Source organism: Podarcis bocagei, assembly GCF_964188305.1.
Source record: "Podarcis bocagei genome assembly, chromosome: W".
In the NCBI taxonomy this organism is placed as follows: Eukaryota; Metazoa; Chordata; class Lepidosauria; order Squamata; family Lacertidae; genus Podarcis; species Podarcis bocagei.
Window position 1 is genome coordinate 82,561,003 of NC_138131.1, and position 25,510 is coordinate 82,586,512.

General features: G+C 41.7%; 2 protein-coding genes and 1 long non-coding RNA gene across 11 annotated transcripts in view; 2 read left to right on the forward strand and 1 right to left on the reverse strand.

Annotated features, from left to right (window-relative positions):
• LOC308578312 (receptor-type tyrosine-protein phosphatase epsilon-like) overlaps positions 1-9,921 on the forward strand; it is a 62,760-nt gene extending 52,839 nt beyond the window's left edge. For all 7 annotated transcript variants that reach the window (XM_081178586.1, XM_081178584.1, XM_081178585.1 and 4 more), the window contains 4 exons: positions 1,083-1,208; positions 1,476-1,627; positions 2,633-2,768; positions 3,598-9,921. In XM_081178586.1, coding sequence (XP_081034712.1) covers positions 1,083-1,208; positions 1,476-1,627; positions 2,633-2,768; positions 3,598-3,672 — 489 coding nt within the window. In that variant the 3' untranslated portion in view covers positions 3,673-9,921. The remainder of the gene's footprint in view (positions 1-1,082; positions 1,209-1,475; positions 1,628-2,632; positions 2,769-3,597) is intronic.
• On the reverse strand, positions 18-20,440 carry LOC308578323. Of its 3 annotated transcripts, none has more exons than XR_014003878.1 (4): positions 20,363-20,440; positions 13,934-13,994; positions 1,234-1,281; positions 18-92 (listed from the first exon to the last, which is right to left on the reverse strand). It is a non-coding gene; the product is annotated as an uncharacterized lncRNA (long non-coding RNA). The 3 variants fall into 3 exon arrangements; XR_014003879.1 differs by lacking the exon at positions 20,363-20,440 and adding an exon at positions 19,399-19,529; XR_014003880.1 differs by lacking the exon at positions 20,363-20,440 and adding an exon at positions 19,161-19,213.
• A 508-nt stretch (positions 20,441-20,948) lies between these two features.
• The window catches only part of LOC308578155 (proliferation marker protein Ki-67-like), a gene marked incomplete at its 3' end in the record, with an annotated part of 47,597 nt that continues 43,035 nt past the window's right edge, over positions 20,949-25,510 (forward strand). Inside the window, exon 1 of the mRNA XM_081178415.1 lies at positions 20,949-21,013. The remainder of the gene's footprint in view (positions 21,014-25,510) is intronic.

Consider the following 25,510-nt stretch of genomic DNA (forward strand, 5'->3'; position numbering starts at 1 on the left):
GCCCAATTTAAAAAAAAAACAAACATATATTTTTATGAATAGCGTAAAGTGTGATGAGGAAATGAAATTTTTCTTCAGGACATTCCAACCCACTAAAAAAAAAAAAAAGAAAGATAATTAGCCTATAAATAGCCACAAATATGCTTCATACCACCAAATCTTAGCAAAGCCCAGCTGTGTTTAGCTGCAGAGTGCTGTGCAGACTGGGGACTTTGTGATGTCACTGTAGTGTTTTGCTGTTCTTATTCCTCACCCCACTTTTTTAAAAAAATGCTTTGCTCTTGAAAAAAGATTTCCAGGCTAGGAATGAGACATGTAGTAGCATGGTTTCTGATGCACACAGCTTCACGCGAATTGTACCTAACCTGGCTTGATGATCCTCAGTACTGAAAATTCAGACAAAAATTGTCACAATTCTAGGGAAAGTTACATATAATCAAGTCAATTGGGAAATCAATGGGAATTAAGTGTGCTCAACTGAGTGCTAAGATGTCAGTGGAGCTTAATAGTGCTTACTTAACGTCCTCTGGACTGCACTGCGTGTCAGCAGTTGCATGGTGTCAAGAAGTCTGCATGTTTGGTGCAGCATCAAACTACATTTCTTAACTTAAGGTGAGCTATAATGGGTTTTACAGTTATATCCATTTCAAGCGTTGCTGAAATCATTGTTAAGTCATTACAAAAGCAACTTGTGTTGTCATATGATTCGTGAAAGTTTTTAATGTGTCTTTCTAACTTTTCCCCTTTTTAAAAACTTTTCATTTGTCTCCCAAAGTACAGAAGTATTGCATGTCAAACATATGCTTGTGTGACATCAATTTCACATAGAAAACAGGCATCAACTAAAACATGGAGAATGTAGAACTTCCTGTATTTTTCTTCTTCTGTTCAGTACTCAGATACAGGGGCATTAAATAGTTATTCTATATAATATGTAATGTGCGATTGGAGGGAGGGGAAGGAGACAGGAACTAGTTCTTACTAATGTTTTTGAGGAACCAGTGCTGTATCTGCATGAATATATTTCAACCAAGAAGTTCTGGAAGCAGCATTCATTCCCTTTTCTTCCCTCAATGTTACAGGAAAAATGTTTTCAATACTGGCCATCAGAGGGATCTGTTACTTATGGAGAGATTACCATCGAGATAAAGATTGACTCACTGGCTGATGCCATAAGCGTCAGGGACTTCCTGATTATGCACAATCAGGTATTAATGATAACATTTTAAATACGTCTGTGTCCGCTGTGGTTTTCTGAACTTCAGGGTTGCTTAAAGCCAACTGAAATGTAAATTTAGCTCAATTTAGATTACTCGTTAAAATCCTCTTACCTTATATAAATCACATGATTAAGTTACATTGACCATATATGAAAAGGTTCCTATAGATAAGAAGGTATGTAGCTGGCTTCCAGTGTTCCGTTCCACTCTTGAAGCTGCATTGAATTTGTGGTTTTCTTGCTTTTGAATGACCAGGAGAAGCTGGGCAGACTTGTCCGACAGTTTCATTTTCATGGATGGCCTGAAATTGGAATTCCTGCTGAAGGGAAGGGAATGATTGACCTCATTGCAGCTGTCCAAAAGCAGCAACAGCAGACAGGAAACCATCCCATTACAGTGCACTGCAGGTAAATAGTTTTGTATTTTATTTTGCTCTATACTCCTTTGCTTGTTTGTAAGTTTGCAATATTTCTATTCTGCCCATCAATATTTCCATGACAAATATTTACAAAAATGTAAAAATATATTTACAATTTTTTTAAAAAAGACAATAATTTTCTATAAAAAACATACACATTTACCAATCTAGTAGCCTTGAAACGATTTTCTGTACTCTGGGAGTTTAAGAGGGAATGGACAACTATGACAAGATACTCAGTTATCAGAAATGGGGCATTTGTCAGCAAAGCTTTAATTTCACTTTCCTAGAGTGATAAAGTGATATTAAATAAAGTGATATTACACAAAGTGATCAGCAATGGGGAACCTCTTGGCCATGGACCTAATTAGGTCTGCCTGGCTTCTGAATTTGGGCTGCAAGACCATTTTGGGCAAACTACACTCACCTACCAGTCACCTATTGTCATAAGATGTCAGCTACGGAGATCTGCTTTTGTTGGATAAACTGTGTTCATGATTTTGAAGCCCAATTTCTTATTAGCTAGAACTATAATTCATACATTACGTTAGCTTCAGTGTGTAATGCACAGCAGTCAGTCACATAGTGATAGTCAGGCTCTGGCTGCTGAGACAAGGATGTTTCTAAGAGTTTCCAGAAGTGCTAGGAACTATGTTTATATATTGGTAGTTTAGAAACAGCATGATGTAAACATTTATGCACATAAAGTGATTGCAAGATTAAGGTTGGGTGGTTGAAAAATTTAGACGTGAGTTTATATTTCAAGAAAGTTTTCCTTGGCTAGTAGAACTAAATTCCGTTATCTGCATGAAAATGTTTATATTAAGCAAATTGGCATAATTTATTCTGCTTCTGCCAGTCCTTGGAAAGAACAATGAGGCAATGCAGGGATTCTTCTAAGTAGCAGGGAATCAATTCAGGGTGTATTTTCACTGTATTGAATATGGATTTGGTAATATAACCTGTTAAAGAAAAAAAAGTATATGTATTATAGTGCTGGAGCTGGAAGAACAGGTACATTCATTGCACTCGGCAATATTCTGGAGCGAGTCAAAGCTGAGGGTCTCTTAGATGTATTTCAAGCTGTGAAGAGTTTACGACTGCAAAGACCACATATGGTGCAAACACTGGTATGTTGTTTTAACCACAAAAATATTTGTCAAAAGGATAATAGGATGTTGGTATTTGAGCAAAGTGTCACAACACAGGACTTGGGTGTTCACAAATACATGTCGTGCCAATGCTTAGTCATGTTGCAAAGCCACACCACAACAACTTTTGAAACTGCTGAATAGCCTCTGCACAGTGCTATAGGGTATCTTGGATTTTGGGGGGCGGGGGAGAGGAGTGTACAGCTGGTCCTCTGAACAGCTAATAGCAGTGGCAAGATCCAAATATCATTGCATACTTTTGCAATCAAGGAATTACGGCAAGGGTGGCCTCCCTGTATATAATGGGCAGATTAATTAGAGCTGGTTATTTGTGCTCTGCTTGCCTCTCACAGTTGTTTTTAAAAACAATAGCAATAGTCAGGTTTACATATGTGTCCTGGTATCAGAATATAGCCATTTTTAGCTGTCTTTTGATGGCTCCCCTACCCTGAGAGGCAGGCTATAACTAATTAAAATGAAAAAGTAAATGGGAAACTTCTTGATTTGACAGTGACTCCTGATAGGATTTATGTTTTTTTTAAATGCTCCCATTGGGCTCACTGTCCACCTCTCATTCAAAGTCTGCTTTCTCAGTGAACCAACTGTTGTTGTTGTTGTTTTAGTTATATTTTAAAATTAATTATGCTACCACCTGCAAAAAAGAAAGTGTTTTAACAGGATAAGAAATTAAAAATGTTGTCTGTGAGATATGATTATGTTCTAGTTTAGAGTTAAACATGCTTCACTGGAATTGTTATGATTCAGAGAAATTTTCATCAGAGTAAATGTATTCTTCTTCTCTTTTCAGGAACAGTATGAATTCTGCTACAAAGTGGTACAAGATTTCATTGACATATTTTCTGATTATGCCAATTTCAAGTGAAAACTCCTGCCTTATTATTATTAATTTAATCATCTGTACAGAGATTTGTAAATCATGTTAATTTATTTCCATTGACTTTTTAAAAACTCTAAATGTACATACTACCATGTTTGGCTTGCTCGGAATGCCTCCTTAGATGTATAAATTATTCAAGACTTTTACTCTCTGATCCAAAGGAGCATGCGCAGAACTGTTTCAAAAAAAAAACCAAAAAAAACCACCTGAAGAACCTGTTTGATTCCAGAGTCCCACTTTCCTTCCCAAACAGCCAAACAGCAGGATTGCTATTGTTTTGAAATGCTCAACATGTGCAGCTTCAGCACATAAAATAGGGGAGCTGCACATCTAGCACACTTTTGCATGTGGGACACCCCATTCAGCTGGGGATATATGTGCAAAGGCTGTGTCTGTGTATCTAGTTCCCCAAGCTGGATCAAGGTGATCTTTAAGTTTTGCATAACAGATGGCCGTGTACAATATATCACAGTATAAACTATTATAAAAATAGGGCACAATCCAGCCTATGTTAGGCATATTCAATACCCACAGATTTCAGTGGGTGTATTAAGCTTATGCTTAAATTTTTCCCATTGAAGTTAATGGGATTTGGAGTCCAGTTAATGGTCTGGGAGCAGTTGATGCTGCAGCACTGCTGAAGCTAAGTGTGCATGGATCTGATCAGCCCCTTGGATGGGAGTCCATCGAAGAACAGGAAATAAATACTTTTAAAATTCATTAATGGGACTTCAAAAATGCTTGGTTTTGGCTGGATCATACCCATATTTTCCCCTGAACATCTATGAAATTCTGACTTTTACTTTTTACTTTTTAACTTTTAGATGACTTATAAAATAACCCGTGTTTATAAAGCAGAGGAATAAGAGTAAATAGGCTGGATCCAAATCCGCGCACATGACAATTATTTCTCTTAGAGCAAGTTCCACACAATGGCCACATGCTACTAGGAAACACTGTGTGAACCCCACTGAAATGAGTGTGGCCACCCAAGAGCATATGCATTTGCTTGCTGCATTCATCTCAGTATTTGCAGAGTATTCTTTTTTCGGTTGTGGCGGTGTTTTGATGCTTTTATGTTCATCAGCACCTTGCTCCACTTGTAAACCTATTGATGCTAATGTGAACTGCTGACTGTGGAAGACACTATTTGAGGTGCTCTAGAAAGTTGGTTAATATTCTACAACTATTAATCTTAACGGTCAATAGCCAGGTTATATCTGTTTGCTTTTTTTTGTATTTTTAAAGCATTCTTCCTGTTAAGCACAACTCATTCAGTGGATTATATATAATGGTACATGAATCCTCCACAAGCAACTGTCTAAGATTTTGAACCTTAGCAAAAAACATAAAACGTATAATTATTTTTGAAGACAAGATTCTCTAGATAGTTCTGTTATAATTGCAAGCTGTAACTTAGCACCATAATGCAAATACTGAGTTCGTTGAATTCAGTTAAATAATCTTAAAAGATCACCTTAAGTTATTTAACCTGATATAATTTTTAAAAAAGAAATATTAACATAAAGTAACATATTTAATGTAGGTTAATTAATCAATATTTTGAAACTATTTTGTATTTTGAAAAGAAAGAGGTTCTGTTCTTGCTATCACAAAAAGGTATATTGCCAGATAGAAAGCAAATATATAAAGGAAAACATATACTTTCAATTTAAAACAATCTAGCTTAAGATAGTTATGGCTAAGCACTACTGAAAGCAACACAACTTCAGTAATTACATAGTGGCAAACTTGCTTCACTGGTGTCAGTGGAGTATAGTCATGACAAATCTTTAGCTGAATCAGGGAATAGCATCTACTGAAGTCAAGACATTTACTTCCAAGTCCTTAGAATACTGGTGTTAGTGTTCAATTAAGGACACAGATAAATACACTTGTGCTCCTTTAGTGTTGGTGGTACTTAATGGGAATGAACAGTGTCCTGAATTGTGTTCCTACAAATGGTGTGGTACTCAATGCCAGTATGCTTTCAGACCTCCTATATGACCTATTATTTCACAATTTTCTTCCTTATTGTAAGTATACAGAACTATCCCAGGAGTGTAGCCAATGAAGTATGGACATGTAGGAGTGCCCACAAAATTTGGGTTTGGGCTGTTGGTGCACAACTGACCATTTACTGTTAGGGCACAAAACCCATTTGTTTTGAACTGACTTGTATGATGGGTTGCTTCCTAGGGTTTTTACTTTAATGGCTGTGACTATATATAAAGCCCCATGTGGCAATGTCATCGTCTGGACAAAACTAGCTTTGGAGAAAAATGACAAAACACACAGTACATTTTATATCTATTGCTCCCATCTTTTTAGAAGGCATAAATTAAAGAGCACAAGTACAAAAGAATAATTTGTATATAAATGTCTAATATGCAATAGTTTGGGCTTGTTCATTGGTGGTTTTTTTAATACAACAAGGAAAGCCTTATTGACAACTATGTAGACTTTAACCTGGTCATTACATTTCAGCTCCTGCATTATTTTAATCTATGTTCATTTTAATACACGACTGGAAGAAAGGTGGATACTTTTAGCAATTCAGAGGATTGCAAGGTGTCCACATGAGTCTTTTACTTACCGACTTTTAATTGAAAACAGTTCAGGTTAGTCTATAAGCACACTGTTTTTAAAGCACTGCCATTTTATTGCTTGTGTCTTCCCAGTAATGCACTTCTGTAAATCTATATGTATATGTACAGTTGTTATGCACTTAATGAATAGAATTTATTGTAAGAGGTGATTGATGTTAAGCTCTCTAAGCCCCAAAGCAAACACCATTATTTGGTTAAGAGTTGAATGTAAAATAAGCTTTCTATCATAATAAGTTTGGAAATCCAAACTCCAAAATGTGAGGAATGAACAGTCCAATACACTATGGACCCAAATCTGTGAGCACATTAACAGATGAAGATAGGTTTTTTAAAACCACTGTTTCTACCCACCAGTTTAGAAGCTGCTTCCGACAGCCTTAAGAGTGTCAGACGCTTTCTAATGCAGTACAAATTGTGTGGAAACTGCTGTTTTCAAAATACTGGGGTTTTGACAAAACCATAATCATATTCTTCCTAATATCTCTATTTTTGTTACAATAGAGACATGTGCTAGTCCTGGTATTGAGTTTTTGACTACTGGATATTAGTAACACCTTTAGGTCCTGGTGAATATGTCCCCTCGGTTTTCTTGGCTCCTTGATGAATGGCCTCTCTGCACTTAGCCAAAGTATCTTATTTAGCTTGATAACACAAAAATAGTCTTTACAGTTACCAATTTAGTCTCCGTCTTCTAATTTCCCACTTCCTAGCTTTCAGTAAACCTAGAATAGCATAGGTAGCTGCTGTTCCCTCATCCATGACACTGGAATTCCTTGCTTCTCTTAGTATCAGTCCAGTACCCCTTCCTTGACCTCTGACCAGCATCCATAGCTGTAACTGTGAAATCTGCTTAAGGGAAAGCATTGCAGTTGTTCCTTTTTAAATTATCCAAACAAAGTCATTTTCAGATGTAGAGAAAAATCCTGCCTTGGTGGAAGGAAGTAATTATTAGATAATATTTCTAATAGCATCCAGAACTCTCTTAATTTGTTGCTTGTTCTGTAAAGCAATATTTAAAAACGTAAGATGTGGACCAGAAATGCACATAGCGGAATCCATTAATGAAGTAGGGATGTTTTAACTTTTCTTATATTTACCCAAGTGAAGCCAGAATACTTGGGGTGAGGCTCATTTTGGTAATACTAATATGAGTGCACTTAAAATGGAGCAGCTTTCCTCCCCCAATGTGGAATAATTTCTATACTCAACAGTTTCAGATAATTCCGTGGGATTAAATTCTCTGAAGTAATCTGAAGCACAAAACCTTCTCTGTGGCTTTGTTGGATTCCCTTCAGACAATCTAGTTCTACTAGGTTCTCCCATTTGGTGATGACAAGACTTGCCACAGTTGAGGAAATACTGTGCTAAACCCAGCCAAATCACTTTTAATCACAACTAATCTGTTTTATGAGGTTGGTGAATTGCAACTTTAGAAAGCTTGTTTTTCACTTCAAGGTGTTTAGTCAAATAAGACTGTGATACTTCGTACAATGGTATAACAAACATATTTATGGGTTTCCACACTTAATTTTTTTTACATTGCATGAGATTGCATTAATAAATGCCAAACAGTGATTAGAAATTTATATGTTCTGATCTGCATATCTAGTCACTATGTGACTCAACTTATTGTCTTGTGTGACAGTGGACATTGATTGCCAAAGCTCTTAAGTACATGCTTAACTCAGAAACAGTGCACAAATAGTAATATTGTTAAAGCAGTTTATTTCGAAGTATGTTTCTAGAAACTCGGGGTTCCTTATCAATTTATCAGGGAGTCAACAATAGCCCTATTTGTGTGTTAAAACCCTCATGCGATTTTACTTGCGTAAGGAGAGGGCAGGGGCGTGTCAGCTCCCCAACTTTACCCTCCACGAGGCTGGATGTCTACTATATGCATGTAGATCCAGTGTGATTTAGAACCTTGCACAATCAGCATCATGTGGAGAGCTAACACTAATGCAGCAGCATCCTGGCTACAGATCTTTGCCCTCCAATGCATGGAGGGAGCAGGCCAGCACTCCCTTTATTGCATCTGCTTTTTAATGCCTTGCAAGGACTAACAACAAGATAAAGAACTGTAACTTAGCTAACCAAAAGGCATCTTATCATTTGTTACTGATACTTTCCTGGAAAGTATAGCAGCAGAGGAGACATGTCCTTTGCAGGCCTGGCACCAGGGATTAGTAAAATCTGCAGGGCCCCCTCTAATAGTTTATATACATAAATTTGCTTTAAAAACAAACAAGAGCAGTGCGCACACAGGCATGCAAATAGTTAATGTGGGGGGGGGGGAAATGCAGCTGTGTGGGGAAAGGAAGGCTCTGGTCTTGACCTTCTGTTGCCTGTATGACAGCCAAGGTCATACTATTCTATACCGTACTTGGATTCCTTGCTCCCCTGATTGCCACAGGATTTGCAGAGCCCACAATCAGCCACAACGTTCAGGATTAACTCCTCCTTGGCACTGTTGCAGAAGTTGGGAGAGCCTAAGCTCACAGTTTGCCTGGTCTCCCATGTTACCAGTAGTGGATGCTGTATCAGGCAGAGCAGGCTCCGTGCTCCCAACTCATCTGCTGTTAGAGCCAGCCCATCCGCACGCCCCATTTAGTCAGCCAGCTAGCCCTCTGCATGGAGCTTAGGAGCAAAAGAAGATATTGGAGGGAGCCCTGCTCATGCATTCAAAAGAACACCTGAGCTTGAAACAGTCCAGGAGTGTGTGCACCAGCCCCGCCTCCAGTATCCTCATGTGTGCCATCTCCACTCTCTCCTCTCCTGAGGTTTGAGCAGAAATATCTGCAGCAATATTCTAGCTGCATTCAGAAATTCCCTGCAGACCTTTGTGCTCAGAGCTCAAAAGGTTGGGAGTAGGAAGCATGCAGAGGGTTACTGGGGGAAAGGGCAGCACTGCATCCCTGTGACCCTACGCAATTTGAACTCTCATGCACTCTTTTGAATGCATGAAGTATGTACTCTCTTGTATTTGATGTGGATGTGTATCTCTGCGTGTTCAGGCCTCCTGCTGTCTCTTGCATGGGGTCCAAAGAATCCTGGAAACAGCCCTGGTGCTGTGGGACATACATGCTCTGTATAGAGGCCAGCTAGTCTCACTACGCAAATTTAAGAGGGTGACACAATGCACTCCAGAATTCCCTGCAACACACAACATAGTTCTTGGCAGACAACTCAGTGTGGAAAGCATTTCTTGATGCAAGCAAGTTTTGAAATCTTGTACTAAGTAAGATACTTAATGGCTTGGGTTAATCAGGCCCAACAGAAGAATGCCTGCTGTATTGATTAGTGTTTTGAAAATGACTTTTATGAATTGGTTTTTAAAGGAATTTGAACATCTTTGTTTCCAGCATTTGAAAATGTTTTCATTACGCAGTATCATTTTTAGTATGTTGCTACTGAACCTTATTCTGTATATGCAAAACTATATTTAATTTATGTCAAGATCTTTATAATATATGTATGTATTATACAGTGATATTTTCTTTTATTACATTTATAATTTGATCTTGCTGTATTTATAATGCCAGTGAATGTTGCTGAATTATTTGTATATGCAAATCGCAAGATCTAATAATTCTGATGCAAGAACAAGGTTTCATTTTTATTTTCAGGCTGCATTTCTTTCTTTAAATCTCTTAATTTCATTCCTCTACTATTTGCTCGTTTAAACTAAATACAGCAATGGTGCAAAGGACATAAAATCCCTTACTTAAATTACTTCCCAGAACTTTAAAAACTCTAGCTATTTGACTCAGAGCACTGTTCTGACAAAAAAAAAAGTTAAAAATGAAGCATTATACATATAACATTAATTTGCAACAGCAATTTATCTTCTCAACCAGAACACGCTTATTTATTCTAAGTAATCTGAATAAAAGTAATCATTATTCTCAGTTGTTCCAATGGATTATACAAAAGTAAATGTAATCTTCCTAGGCAGTACATTTTGGTCTACTTGAAACAAATATAGCCATGGCAGGCATTTTAGACCTTGTCTACACATGCATCAAAACGGATTTGGGAGGGTTAGACTGGACTGCAGGAGCAGAAACATGGTGGTGATGGGGAATGGCATAAAAAGGACATGGTGCACTTTTGTGTGTGCCAAGAGAGATGGTTCTGTTGCATATTTTAGATTTCTGAAAGAGAATGATACGTTTATGTTAAAACATCTTTCCTTTGAAGGAAGTACAAAAGGAATCCAGCAGTGTCTGGACAGTATGTCCTCTCCCTTTCTCCTCTCTGGTGCTGCCTGTGTTACAGGCAGTGTTCCACTTCAGACTGCAAATAGGTGGTCACATTTATAATGCTCCCCTATGTGCAAAACTCCTTCATGAGTAGAAAACAACTGGGAACAAGCTGTTCTAGAACCATTCTTCCTGGTAATGCTGCTTTTACTCGCAGGGTGTTTTAATATGCTGGAGCATTCAAATCTGGGGTGTCCATGGATAGTTTAACATGGTTGCATCCTGTCTCCTTCCTCAGCATTCTTTCTACACTCATATTGCTTTATGTGGAGACCATATCCTAGTTTGCTTCAGTCACTGCTCTGGATTTAGTAGGGTACTATTTTCTATAATTCAAAGGCACACACCACTGATATCTCAGCTATGTGGACAATATTGTATCCTGATTAGATATAATCTAATTAGACTGGATTTCATTGGAGCATAAAACTGGACAGAACCATTTATTTGGGCTAACGATTTCTTTACTCATATCAAAACCATTCTATGGTATTTGTATTTACCAAATGTTCCTAAATGTCCTGCCTTGAGGCGATCCACAGTTGTCCAATGTTACTTTCACTAATAGGATCCTGCTGTAAGATCTTCACCCAAGAAGTTCCAGAAATTGTTACACTGCAGATTACCTTCATCATGCTTTTAGTTGGTAGAACCCTGTTTGCTGGGGAGGTTTTCTGATGGGAGGTAGATAGCTACTCATAGCCATTGTAAAAGAGTGTCTGAATTCTATGAAAACACACAGACACACACAAAGTCACAAAGTTACAATTTTCAATTACATCCCTGTTGTGAAATTAACATATAGCAGCTATCAATCAGAGCCTATTGCTTGTAGTTCTTGAAGAATCAACTATTTTAGAAGATTTATTTTTTAAAAAAATTAAAAATCCTTTCAGTCACCAAGCAGTAGATAACTGCATGGTGTCTCACATAACTGAAATCCAGATCTGCCATCACCATGAGAAAACTACTTGTGAATTTCCATGAGCAAGTTCTTCATTTCTGACAGTTCCTTGTTTAATTCTTGGTAACCTAATTCCACAGACTATGGAAAAAAGCTTATAAAATTGACTACATGGGATGTCAGTGCTTGAAAGAATTTAAAATGTTTCCAATCTATTTTGGCCCTGTTGAGATCTCGTTTTTAGAAGTCTGATTCTGAATATTGAAAACCTGTAAATTGGTAGATTCTTTAATTATCCAGTCTAGCATACATCTATTCACTTTGCCAGAACATGTGTAAACAAAGACCACTGTAGCTGGATTATAAGTGACTTTCTCGGGATCATTCCCAGAATTTCTTACTACCCAGGCTATATAGTTTTATTTGAAACTGCAGTGGCAGACCTCATGAGATTTGTAGTCTGTTTTCTGAACATCCTCTATGGCTTTGATAATAGTGTATTTAAAAAGAATACATTAGTAAAAGTAATATTCTATATTATATTTGATCTAATAAAACACAGAACTCTTGTGGGAGAAGGGCAGTTGAAAGAAAAAAATCTCGACAATTTGTTACCATTTTTTATATCAAATAAAATATCTTGATGTTTTGGAGTTCTGTTTCCCCAGGTAATTTGCTACACTTTGCACTTTTATCATCTAAAAGATAGATAGATTAATTATTTGAAAGGACTTTAAATCTGAATTTAATATGAGCTTCTTATAAAGCATATTCATAAATGCATGCAAGAATCATGTCTCTGAGCTTTTGATTTGTGTCTTACAAATAGAAATAAAAAATACTTTTGATGCAGTTTTTATGAAATAGTTACTGATAAACCATACCTTCCTCAAATACTGGCATTCAGATTACACTATCTAGATATCTAGAATGAAAAAAATAAATGGCTATAGCTTATGCCAGTAACTGTCCTTAGCTAGAAAATAAAATGTGCAGACCCATCTTTCTCAAAAATGAAAACACATAGAGTTCTAAATAAAATAAAATAAGATTAGACCAACTCCCATCTAGTCCAGCATCCTGTACTCATAGTGGACAACCAACTATGGTTTCATGTGGGAAGTCTTTGAGAAGGACAGGAGCACAACAGCAGTGTCTCCCAGCAACTGATATGTAGAAGCATACTGCTTTTGACAGTGGAAGTAATACAGTCATGATAGCTCTTATTCCATACATTTGTCCAGTGTCCTTTTCAAGCTATCCAAGTTGATGGCCAACACTACATCTTGCAATCATGAATTCCATAGTCTAAGCACGTGCTGTGTGACATAGTTCCTTTTGTCGGTCCTGAATCTTTCAGCATTCTAGTTTGGTGGATGGCCCACGTTCTAGTACATGTGAGAAGGATAGACACGTCTCTCTAACCGAGGGGTAGTCAACCTTTTTATAACTACCGCCCACTAATGCATCTTTCTTGATGGTAAAATTTCCTTACCACCCACCAGTGCTTGATGGAAGGAGGATTCAGCTTGTGCCATAGAACCCCTACCGCCCACCTAGAATTCGGAAATGCTCACTAGTGGGCGGTGGGGACCAGGTTGAAAACCCCTGCTCTTACCAGTTTCTGCACACCATGCATAATTTTATACAACTCTATCATGCTCCACCATACCTTTTTCTGAACTAAAAAGTTCCAAATGTTGTAATCTTGTTCCAGCTCTCTGATCATTTTGGTTAGCTCCTCCCTTTTCCACCTCAACAATATCCTTTTCCAGCTCAACACAGTATTCCAGTGCTGTCACCATACATTATTGGACCTGTATCTTCCTGGTAGCAGACAACAGGACCATGAGACAGGTGTAAAATACTCAAGCAAGAGTTTTATTTACAACCTTACAAACACAAAGCATGTGGGTGTTCTCTTTTGCAGGCTAATGCAAACTGCAACTTCTCCTTTTGTACCCATCACCAGCTGTACCTAATCAGTCTAGAAAACCACACCATGAACTCACAGAAACAGTTCTTAAAGTTACAACAATCTTTTCTGTTTCTTTGCAGAATGACTCCTACCATAGATTTGTGTAACAGCATTATGATATTGACAGTTTTATTTTCAAACCCTGTCCTGATGAATCCTAATTTTCATACCTGCCACACACTGACTCAACATTTTCATTAAGCTAAGATCTCGTTCCTCATAAGTCACTGCCATTTCAGACCCCATAAATGCATATATGAAAAGTTAGAACTCCCCCTGCAATGTACATCACTTTAGAATTGTTTGCATTTATTGCACTGGCCATTTTAATTCCCACTATCCCAGTCTGGATAGATCCTCTTGTAGCTAATTTGCAAATCCATTTTTCTTCTTACAAACCTGAACAATTTGGTGTCAACAGCAAATCTGGTGACCTCACTGCTCACCCCTAACCCCAGGTTATTTATGAACAAGTTCAAAAGTGGAGTCTTACCAAGAATCTTGGGGGACTTGGCTTTCTACATCTCTCCATTGGGAGAACTGTCCATTTATTCCTGAGAAGGGAAGGTGACCTTCATTACTTCATGAAAAGCAGCGAAACTTCAAACACTCAGGGGACTCTTCTGAGAAGCTTTTCTTGGTCACTTCTCCCTGTTCTTTAACCAGTTACTGATCCATAAGAGGACTGCCTCCATAGCTGGTCTCCATTTTATTTCACCTCTTTTTATTGTTGGTTTTAATGTTTTTGGTAATTTGCTCCTCAAATTCTTTTTTAAATCCCTTATTGTTTGCAACCCCCCCCCCAAGGGCTGTGCTCCCTTTGCCAAATGAGAACAAAAAATAAGTATTTTTTCTGAATGAAGCCTTCTCCAATAGCTTCTCTGACTTTCCTCATTAACCACCCTGGCATTAGTGGTATCTCTCCTTATAAACTTGGTTCACTTATCTGTAAGTCGTAACATACTGGTAAAAAATCCTGAATGTGTGCTAAAGGCTTGGTGTCTTTCTTTTTTTATTACAGTAAAACTATAGTGAAGTTACTTTGCAGCATTATTTCTGCAGAAAATCCTTTCTTTTGAGTGCACTCCTATGCAGCAAGCCTTGGCATGTACCGTATTTTTCGCACCATAGGACGCACTTTTCCCGTCTTAAAAACTAAGGGGAAAAGTCTGTGCGTCCTATAGAGCGAATGCAGGGAGGAGGCAGGCAGGAAAAGCCCTCAAGAGCCCCACACAAGCTTCGCGCGGCTCTTGCGGGCTTTTCCCCAAGAGGGAGAAGGGACTGACGCCGCCAGTCAGTCCCTTCTCCCTCCTCTAGAAAAGCCTTGCACAACCTCTCCAGCCGGGGGGAGGCTTCGCAAGGCTAAAGAGGAAGCCAGGGCAGCGAGCGCGATGCATCCCGTTCGCTGCCCTGGCTTCCTCTTTAGACTTGCGCGCCTCTCCAGCGGGGGTGGTGGGGGTGGGAGGCTTCGCAAGGCTAAAGAGGAGCCAGGGCAGCGAGCGCGATCCATCCCGTTCGCTGCCTGGCTTCCCCTTTAGACTTGCGCGCCTCTCCGGGGGTGGGGGTGGGGAGGAAGCCAGGCAGCGAACGGGATGGATCGCGCTCGCTGCCTGGCTTCCCCTTTAGACTTGCGCGCCTCTCCGGGGGTGGGGGGGGGTGGGAGGCTTCGCATGTCTAAAGGGGAAGCCAGGGCAGCGAGCGCGATCCATCCCGTTCGCTGCCTGGCTTCCCCTTTAGACTTGCGCGCCTCTCCGGGGGTGGGGGGTGGGTGGGAGGAAGCCAGGCAGCGAACGGGATGGATCGCGCTCGCTGCCTGGCTTCCCCTTTAGACTTGCGCGCCTCTCCGGGGGTGGGGGGGGGGTGGGAGGCTTCGCATGTCTAAAGGGGAAGCCAGGGCAGCGAGCGCGATCCATCCCGTTCGCTGCCTGGCTTCCCCTTTAGACTTGCGCGCCTCTCCGGGGGTGGGGGGGGGGTGGGAGGAAGCCAGGCAGCGAACGGGATGGATCGCGCTCGCTGCCTGGCTTCCCCTTTAGACTTGCGCGCCTCTCCGGGGGTGGGGGGGGGTGGGAGGCTTCGCATGTCTAAAGGGGAAGCCAGGGCAGCGAGCGCGATCCATCCCGTTCGCTGCCTGGCTTCCCCTTTGGACTTGCGCGCCTCTCCGGGGGTGGTGGGTGGTGGGAGGAAGCCAGGGCAGCGAGCGCGATCCATCCCGTTCACTGCCCTGGCTTCCTCTTTAGCCTTGCGTGCCTCTCCAGCCGCAAGAGATCTACCAGAGGTAGATCTTAACCCTTGCCTCACCTGGGAGCTTCTCTGGGCAGGAATTCCCTCAGCTTAAGTGAGGTGGGGGAAGTGTGGCAAGTAGGGGGGTACCTACCTAGACACTGAAGCCACATGTCTCTCAGATGAAAATTGGGAGTGGGCATTGTGTGAAGTGCTCTGATGGTGTTTCCTGCTTGGCAGGGGGTTGGACTCGATGGCCCTTGTGGTCTATTCCAATTCTATGATTCTATGATTCTAAGTGGCTGTGGATCTCCTGCTGCAGAACTGTAGGACTGTATAGAGTTGGGAGGGCCACCTGAGGGTCATCTAGCCCAGCCCCCTCACAATGTAGGAATCACAGCTAAAGAACGCCAGGCAGATGGTCCCCCAACCGCTGCTTAAAAGCCTCCAGTGGTGGAGACCCCAAACACCTTCCGAGGTCATAGAATTGCAAGGTTGGAAGGGAACCCCAGGAGTCATCTAGTCCAGCCCCGGTGGACAGCGGGCGCAATCCATCCCGTTGCACAAGACTAAAGATGCTGTGCAAGGCTAAAGAGGAAGCCAGGGCAGTGGGTGCCTGCCCTGGACTGCCTTGTCTTCTTCTTTAGCCGCGCTGGAGAGGTTTAGCTCCTGGCTGGAGAGGTTGCGCGGCTATGGATCCCGTGCGCTGTCTTGGCTTCTTTGCTCTTTGGGGCTGGTGGGGGAACCCGGGCTTCCCCCGCAGCCCCAAGAAGCTCTGGGTGAAGCAGACAGGCTGCGCACAGCCTGTCCGTTGCTCTTTGTGGCTGGGGGGAGGGATAATATTTTTTTCCTTGATTTCCCCCTCTAAAAACTAGGTGCGTCCTGTGGTCCGGTGCGTCCAATAGAGCGAAAAATACGGTACCTCATTCTCGAGATACTGAAAATATGTGAAAATATAATTCAGATAATTACAATTGTATGGTCAAAATGATTTGTTCCTACATGCTGGAGTGGTCGGACTAGGATCTGGGAGACCAGGGCTGGTATCCCCACTCAGCCATGAAGCTCACAAAGTGACCTTGGGCCAGTCACTGCCTCTCAGTAAAACTTACTACATAGGGTAGCTGTGGGTATTAAATGAGGAGGAGGAGAACCATGTATGTCAACTTGAGCTCCATGGAGAAAGAGATGGAATAGAAATGCAATAAATAAAATAAAATATCCTATTGTGATGTCCCTTATAACTGGCTCAAAGGTGCAACTTCCAAAAGCATGTTAAAGAGCAACTCTACCATGATAAAATGATGTACATTGTCAGCTATTTACTCAATTACTGTACACCCTTGCACATGACACAGTAGTAATTCCAGAATGGTGTATTTGTATAACTGGGACTGAAAAGTTATACTATTTTGAAAATAACTAGGTTTTACTAAGTTGACCACTCAAACTTTACATATTGTAATCTAATGGCAAATTGACACTGCAATCCTAACCATGTTTCGTCAGAGGTTAGTCCAATGGGAACTGGATTCAGTGGGGCTTAGCTTACTCTCAAGTAAATGGGGTCAGGATGGCCTAAGCTGGATCGTGCCAGTAGCTTTGCCACTTCAGAGTAATTTAATTCCAAAGTGAAGCTAACATTAACAAAGCTGTTTACACTGAACTACAACACATTTGAAGTGACTAAACATCATAGCCACATGAAAACAGCAAATGAGGCAAACTATAAAAATTACAAAAGCAAAGCACAAATGTCAAGAGATTTTGCTTTTTGAAAGATCTAAATATTAAAATGTTATGCCCTGCAGCAGAAAAGAAAGTATGACCTTGCTGAGCCTTTGCTTCCTTTGTGTATATATTCTGCTCACAAAAACTTTATTAACTTGATACTAGACCATATATTCTACAAAGGCAAACTACTGGAAGTAAGTTAATATGCAGCATATAAATTGCAACGTATATGCTATTAATTTTCAGTATCAACTACTTTTACACAAAAATATATATAATTCACACATATATCACCTCCTTACTAAATCATCAATATACAAACACCCAGAGGTGTACACAGGGTCCCTTGTGCCCTCCCCTGAAAAAAATAGCCTTATCGCAATACCACATTAGAAATTACTAGATTTCACATGACTCAAGTACTCAAAATGTCTGGAGTGAGGGTGAGGCGAGGCGAGGCAAGGAAGTTCCTTATAAGTCCTGTGGGGTTCAGTGGGGTTTACTCCCAGGTACCCTTAATTAAATATGCAGAAAAAATTAGCATACGGCACGTGGGAGGGAAAACAGCACTTCTGCAGACCATGCATACAGTTTCTGTGTAACAAGTGTACAATATTATACATTACTGGCCATGGGTGGAGTATCCTGTTTTCTCTCCTCAACACTCAAAGACATTTAGGTGTACACATACACTGTACATACTCATTTTGTTTCATTCATGTGTACAGAGTTTAGAATCTATAACTATCTCAATCACCTTTTAAATTTTAAAGCAGTTTTCCTCATCTGCTTTTGATTTTCACTTTTCCACTTTTTTGAATCTGATGACATAATGGAAAGTGGAAGTGGAAGCAGCTCAGACAAGACTAATGTAAGACGATACAGATATGAAATCAAAATGACTGCAGGTTTTATTCAGATTGAGGTTGGGGAGAAACCCTCCTCCAGGAAGCCTAATTGGGAGGGAGGATTGGTTTCTCTGTATATAATATAAATGTAAGAACGTTATCAAACAGCCCCCACTGGAGGCTTGCAGTGCCACATCACAAACCTGGATTTGAATGAAGTCAGGGCAGTATAGAGGAGCAAATGTGAAGGCAAGCTGCACAACAGCAGCATGGGAGTGAGGAAGGGAGGCACACTGAGAGGCAGAAAGCAGTGGTTTAAAGTTGTGGAAGTTTGAGTAAAGCAGAGATGGAGAAAATTGGGAAGAAAATGGTAACTTTCAACACCAGCAGAAATTTTAGTAAATTAGGGGTGGAAGGTTTAAAGCAGCCACTCCCCTCCACCCCTTTCAGTGTTTTCTCCCTTCTTGTTATCCTGAAACTTATCCCTTTTGCATTCCTCAGCTGTCTCATTTGAGAGAGATAAAGGATGTGGAGTCCTCAAATATTCTATAGTATTTTTTTGCAATGTATTTCACTCCTGGTTCTGCATGAAGTTCCAGATTTGATGTAGCAACTTAGAACAGATATTTTATTAGCAAGCACCCAAAATATACACAACATCCATCAACTGAGTCATCAACCTTCTCAAACTCAACAACCTAACTCACAAAATTCTGCTCATATTAAAAAAAGAAATGTGATGAAATTAGAACAGCCAGCCCAAAGGTTCAAGAGGCCCTACTCCTTGGACCAGAAACTAAGAAACAAAAATCTTTGCATTAAGACTCTTTTGAGATGGACATTTCTTCTATTTTGGTGGAAAGCGTACGAGTATGCTATTTATAAAATACTTTTTCTTTCAGCACCACTTTCACTTACTGCATCAGAAGGAGCTTCCCAATTTAGATAAATATTGAAACTAAGTAACAAAGGAGTCCACTTCCCATTCACTTCCCATTCATATATTGTCCAGGGAAACAAGAGGCTACTTTGTAAAAGAAAAAGAAAAGAAAACAGAAAAGAAAAAGTCAAACCAGCACACAAAGGCACAGGAAAATACTGTAATTATATTAAGCACCGGTATTTGATGGTAGCAGGAAGGATTATATATCTATACCTTTAGAAATTCAGAAGACTCCCATGCATCCCCTGTTGCATAAATGTAGAAAGCATTTCTTTATAAATGTAGAATGTATTTATACGTACTCTTCTTTCTGAGCTAAAATTTCAAATATTTGAAATAAACCAGGTATGTTTTAGACGTATCTCTTTGTAAGTAAAAGTAGCTAATTTTTTCTGACGTGTCGTTTACGTATGATTGAAAAGCTGCAGGAGTTCACCATGGAGTTCACCACTGCAGCGATCTTGCACAAAAAAAATGCGGGGAGGCACGGACGCGGGGGTGAAGATGCGAACAAGTGTACAGTGGGACTGCATAGGAGAAAGGGTTTTTCAGAAATGGGAGTTGGGATGGTGAAAAGCAAGCTTTAGCAGTTGCATGGGCTTGGGACGGGCTGCGTACAAAAGAGATGCTAAACTGGAGAACTTGAGGGTTACTTGTGTGGAACTGCAATTGTCAAATCCTGTATCATAGGATCCAACTCCTAGGGACCGAGGGGTCTTCTCCCCCCGTAAAACATTTGACGGCTGTCCCCCCCCCAGTTGATGGGCATGTGCGTGCCCGCGTCATGTGCTGAGCGGGGCTTGCTTGGCCCCCCAATATTTCAGTCAAGTTGCCACACCCCTGTCATGTGTAGTCACGTGGGTGCCCCCCATCCTCCATTAATTTAGGGGGCGTGTCTGCCTTGGCAAGTTTTTCCATTTTCAAAAAAAGAAAATAGGGTAGGGGGAATAATAATAATAATAATAATAATAATAATAATAATAATACCGTAATAATGTATTACTTATACCCCGCCCATCTGGCTGGGTTTCCCCAGCCACTCTGGGCGGCTTCCAACAAAACACTAAAATTTCTTTTTCTTAAAATTCAATCATTGTACTTGGAAGTTCTTCAGCTACTTCATAAGCACTCAAAGTTGTCATTATATCCCCCCTGTTGTGCTATTTTTAAGCAGCACCTCAGAACAGAGGAGGAACGGCACCCTCATAAGCACGCCCATTGAGAAGACTTGAGTTCAGAGGCGCTTACTCGCAGGTAAGCGGCATTACGGCTGTCGTTGCGCCATATTTATGCTTCCGCAGAAACCATTCGGAAGTAGTCCCCACGCAGCCCACTCCCCCCCGCCCCCCAGAAAGCTCATTTCAGTGTGGGGGTGGTGGTGGGGTAAGGAACATTCTTATATTTTATCGGTCTTCCAGGGCAGGGGACAACTAAGTTAAAAGAAAAGGCGGCAAAGTTTTGCGTGGCGGAGAGATACAGACCTGGAGTGAGGAGAGTTTTACGTCGGAGTTACGGACGTGACGACGTCAGAGCGGGGATTTCAATTAAGTGGGGAGTTAGGCGCTCGCGCGCACGCGGGTTTGTTACTCGGTTTGGACTGTTAGGGGGGAGAGAAGGGGAGAGCGAGAGGGTCCTGCGTATCCTCGTTGGCGGAGGACGCGCGCGCAGGTAAGGGACGTTCAGCCCGTGTGGGGAACGGGGGGGGGGGGCACGACCCAGACTCTTATTGCGGGGGGGGGGAGAGAGAAGTTGGCAATGGGGGAAGGAGCATTCGCTGCCCACGGTGCTAAGGCTTGTTTGGGGGCGAGCGGTTGTGCCGGCAAAGCGAGTGAGTTGGCCCAACGGCCTCTTCTTTTTTAGAAGCGTCCCCTCTGTGCTGTTCGTAGGAGAGAGAGGCGTTGGGGGAAATGAGGGTGTCATTGAGGGGAATCAGTGAGATTTGGCGGCAGGGGCCCCTTTACCTTTACCTTTAGTTTTTCCCCTTAGAGCCTTCACAGCCAAGGCCGGATTTAGGTTTGATGAGGCGTTAAGCTACTGACGATAATGGGGCCCTTTATATGTCCAGCTGTCCTTTGTCAACAACAAATTGTCGCTGTTTTTTTGTGTTGAATATATGCTACATGGTAATTTATGGACCTAATAGGTATCTAAAGCCATTTGCTACTGTTGCTGTATATAGGTTGTATTTCATTTGTGTTTTTTTATGGAAAAAGGTAAAAGGCGGATCTACACGGATCCTCGTGAATTCATATGATTTTTTCATTCAAATTAAATAAAACCACCATGATACTGTAGACCATGTCTTACTCTGTAGAAAGCATCAAAAAAATCACGCATCCACTGTTTTTGGGGGGGGGGCGCAGGGGCGCAAAAACATGGTTAAAAAACACGGATCCTCATGGATCCTCATGATTTTTCCACTAGATCAGCCCACAGTCACCATCAGATCAAAGATCATGGCCATGGGCACAGCATCCACCACAAAAATCACGGATCCACGGCTTCCTAGCAAAACCGTGGCCCAAAAACGTGGTTTTGAAGCACGGATCTTCATGGATCTACACGCTTTTTGCATCGGCCCAACCCAAACTCACCGTCAAATCACATATCATAGTCAGGGGCACAGCCTACACCACAAATAACTCGGATCCACGCCTGCCTGGCCATGCCCCGGCCCAAAAACGTGGTTCCGAAGCACGGATCCTCATGAATCCTCATTATTTTTGCACTAGATCAGCCCAAAGTCACCATCAGATCAAACATCATGACCAGCAGCACAGCATGCAACACAAAAATCACGGATCCACGACTTCCTGGCGAAACCGTGGCCCAAAAACTTGGTTCCGAACCACGGATCCTCATGGATCTTCACACTTTTTGCATTGGGCCACTCCAAACTCACCATCAAATCACACATCATTCCCAGGGGCACAACCTGCCCCACAAAAATTACGGATCCATGGCTTCCTGGCCACTCCGTGGCCCAAAAACGTGGTTTTGAAGCACGGATCCTCATGGATCCTCACCCTTTTTGCACTATATCAGCCCAAAGTCACCGTCAAATCACACATGATTTCCAGGGGCACAGCCTGCACCACAAAAATCACGGATCCACGGCTTCCTGACCATACCGTGGCCCAAAAACGTGGTTTTGAAGCACGGATCCTCATGGATCCTCACGCTTTTTGCATTGGGCTGCCCCAAACTCACCGTCAAATCACACATGATGTCCGGAGGCACAGCCTGCCCCATAAAAATCACGGATCCACGGCTTCCTGGCCACTCCATGGCCCAAAAACGTGGTTTTCAAGCACGGATCCTCATGGATCCCACGCTTTTTGCATTGGGCTACCCCAAACTCACCTTCAAATCACACATCATTCCCAGGGGCACAGCTTACACCACAAAAATCACGGATCCACGGCTTCCTGGCCACTCCATGGCCCAAAAACTTGGTTTTCAAGCACGGATCCTCATGGATCCTCACCCTTTTTGCACTATATCAGCCCAAAGTCACCGTCAAATCACACATGATTTCCAGGGGCACAGCCTGCACCACAAAAATCACGGATCCACGGCTTCCTGACCATGTTGTTGTTGTTTAGTCGTTTAGTCGTGTCCGACTCTTCGTGACCCCATGGACCAGAGCACGCCAGGCACTTCTGTCCTCCACTGCCTCCCGCAGTTTGATCAAACTCATGCTGGTAGCTTCAAGAACACCATCCAACCATCTCATTCTCTGTCGTCCCCTTCTCCTTGTGCCCTCCATCTTTCCCAACATCAGGGTCTTTTCCAGGGAGTCTTCTCTTCTCATGAGGTGGCCAAAGTATTGGAGCCTCAGCTTCACGATCTGTCCTTCCAGTGAGCGCTCAGGGCTGATTTCCTTCAGAATGGAGAGGTTGGATCTTCTTGCAGTCCATGGGACTCTCAAGAGTCTCCTCCAGCACCATAATTCAAAAGCATCAATTCTTCGGCGATCAGCCTTCTTTATGGTCCAGCTCTCACTTCCATACATCACTACTGGGAAAACCATGGCTTTTACTATACGGACCTTTGTTGGCAAGGTGATGTCTCTGCTTTTTAAGATGTTGTCTAGGTTTGCCATCGCCTTTCTCCCAAGGAGCAGGCGTCTTTTAATTTCGTGGCTGCTGTCACCATCTGCTGTGATCATGGAGCCCAAGAAAGTAAAATCTCTCACTGCCTCCATTTCTTCCCCATCTATTTGCCAGGAGGTGATGGGCCCAGTGGCCATGATCTTCGTTTTTTTGATGTTGAGCTTCAGACCATATTTTGTGCTCTCCTCTTTCACCCTCATTAAAAGGTTCTTTAATTCCTCTTCACTTTCTGCCATCAAGGTTGTGTCATCTGCATATCTGAGGTTGTTGATATTTCTTCCGGCAATCTTAATTCCGGCTTGGGATTCATCCAGCCCAGCCTTTCGCATGATGAATTCTGCATATAAGTTAAATAAGCAGGGAGACAATATACAGCCTTGCCGTACTCCTTTCCCAATTTGGAACCAATCAGTTGTTCCATATCCAGTTCTAACTGTAGCTTCTTGTCCCACATAGAGATTTCGCAGGAGACAGATGAGGTGATCAGGCACTCCCATTTCTTTAAGAACTTGCCATAGTTTGCTGTGGTCAACACAGTCAAAGGCTTTTGCATAGTCAATGAAGCAGAAGTAGATGTCTTTCTGGAACTCTCTAGCTTTCTCCATAATCCAGCGCATGTTTGCAATTTGGTCTCTGGTTCCTCTGCCTCTTCTAAATCCAGCTTGCACTTCTGGGAGTTCTCGGTCCACATACTGCTTGAGCCTTCCTTGTAGAATTTTAAGCATAACCTTGCTAGCATGTGAAATGAGTGAAATTGTGCGGTAGTTGGAGCATTCTTTGGCACTTCCCTTCTTTGGGATTGGGATGTAGACTGATCTTCTCCAATCCTCTGGCCACTGCTGAGTTTTCCAAACTTGCTGGCATATTGAGTGTAGCACCTTAACAGCATCATCTTTTAAAATTTTAAACAGTTCAGCTGGAATACCATCACTTCCACTGGCCTTGTTATTTGCAGTGCTTTCTAAGGCCCATTTGACTTCACTCTCCAGGATGTCTGGCTCAAGGTCAGCAACCACACTATCTGGGGTGTACGAGACATCCATATCTTTCTGGTATAATTCCTCTGTGTATTCTTGCCACCTCTTCTTGATGTCTTCTGCGTCAGTTAGATCTTTACCACTTTTGTCCTTTATTATGGTAATCTTTGTACGAAATGTTCCTTTCATATTTCCGATTTTCTTGAACAGATCTCTGGTTCTTCCCATTCTGTTGCTTTCCTCTATTTCTTTGCATTGCTCGTTTAAGAAGGCCTTCTTGTCTCTCCTTGCTATTCTTTGGAAGTCTGCATTCAATTTCCTGTATCTTTCACTATCTCCCTCGCATTTTGCTTGCCTTCTCTCCCCCGCTATTTGTAAGGCCTCATTGGACAGCCACTTTGCTTTCTTGCATTTCTTTTTCATTGGGCTGGTTTTAGTTGCTGCCTCCTGTATAATGTTGCGAGCCTCCACCCATAGTTCTTCAGGCACTCTGTCCAGCAAATCTAAATCCTTAAACCTGTTCCTCACTTCCACTGTGTATTCATAAGGGATTTGGTTTAGATTGTATCTTACCTGTCCAGTGGTTTTTCCTACTTTCTTCAGTTTAAGCTTGAATTTTGCTATAAGGAGCTGATGATCTGAGCCACAGTCAGCTCCAGGTCTTGTTTTTGCTGACTGTATAGAGCTTCTCCATCTTTGGCTGCAGAGAATATAATCAATCTGATTTCGATGTTGCCCATCTGGGGATGTCCATGTGTAGAGTCGTCTCTTGTGTTGTTGGAAAAGCGTGTTTGTGATGACCAGCTTATTCTCTTGGCAGAACTCTATTAGCCTTTGCCCTGCTTCGTTTTGATCTCCAAGGCCAAACTTGCCTGTTGTTCCTTTTATCTCTTGATTCCCTACTTTAGCATTCCAATCCCCTATAATGAGCAGAACATCCTTCTTTGGTGTCACTTCTATAAGGTCTTGTAAGTCTTCATAGAATTGGTCAATTTCAGTTTCTTCAGCACCAGTAGTTGGTGCATAAACTTGGATTACTGTGATGTTAAAAGGTCTGCCTTGGATTCGTATCGAGATCATTCTATCATTTTTGAGACTGCATCCCAGTACAGCTTTCGCCACTCTTTTGTTGACTATGAGGGCCACTCCATTTCTCTTACGGGTTTCTTGCCCACAGTAGTAGATATGATAGTCATCCGAACTGAATTCGCCCATTCCCGTCCATTTTAGCTC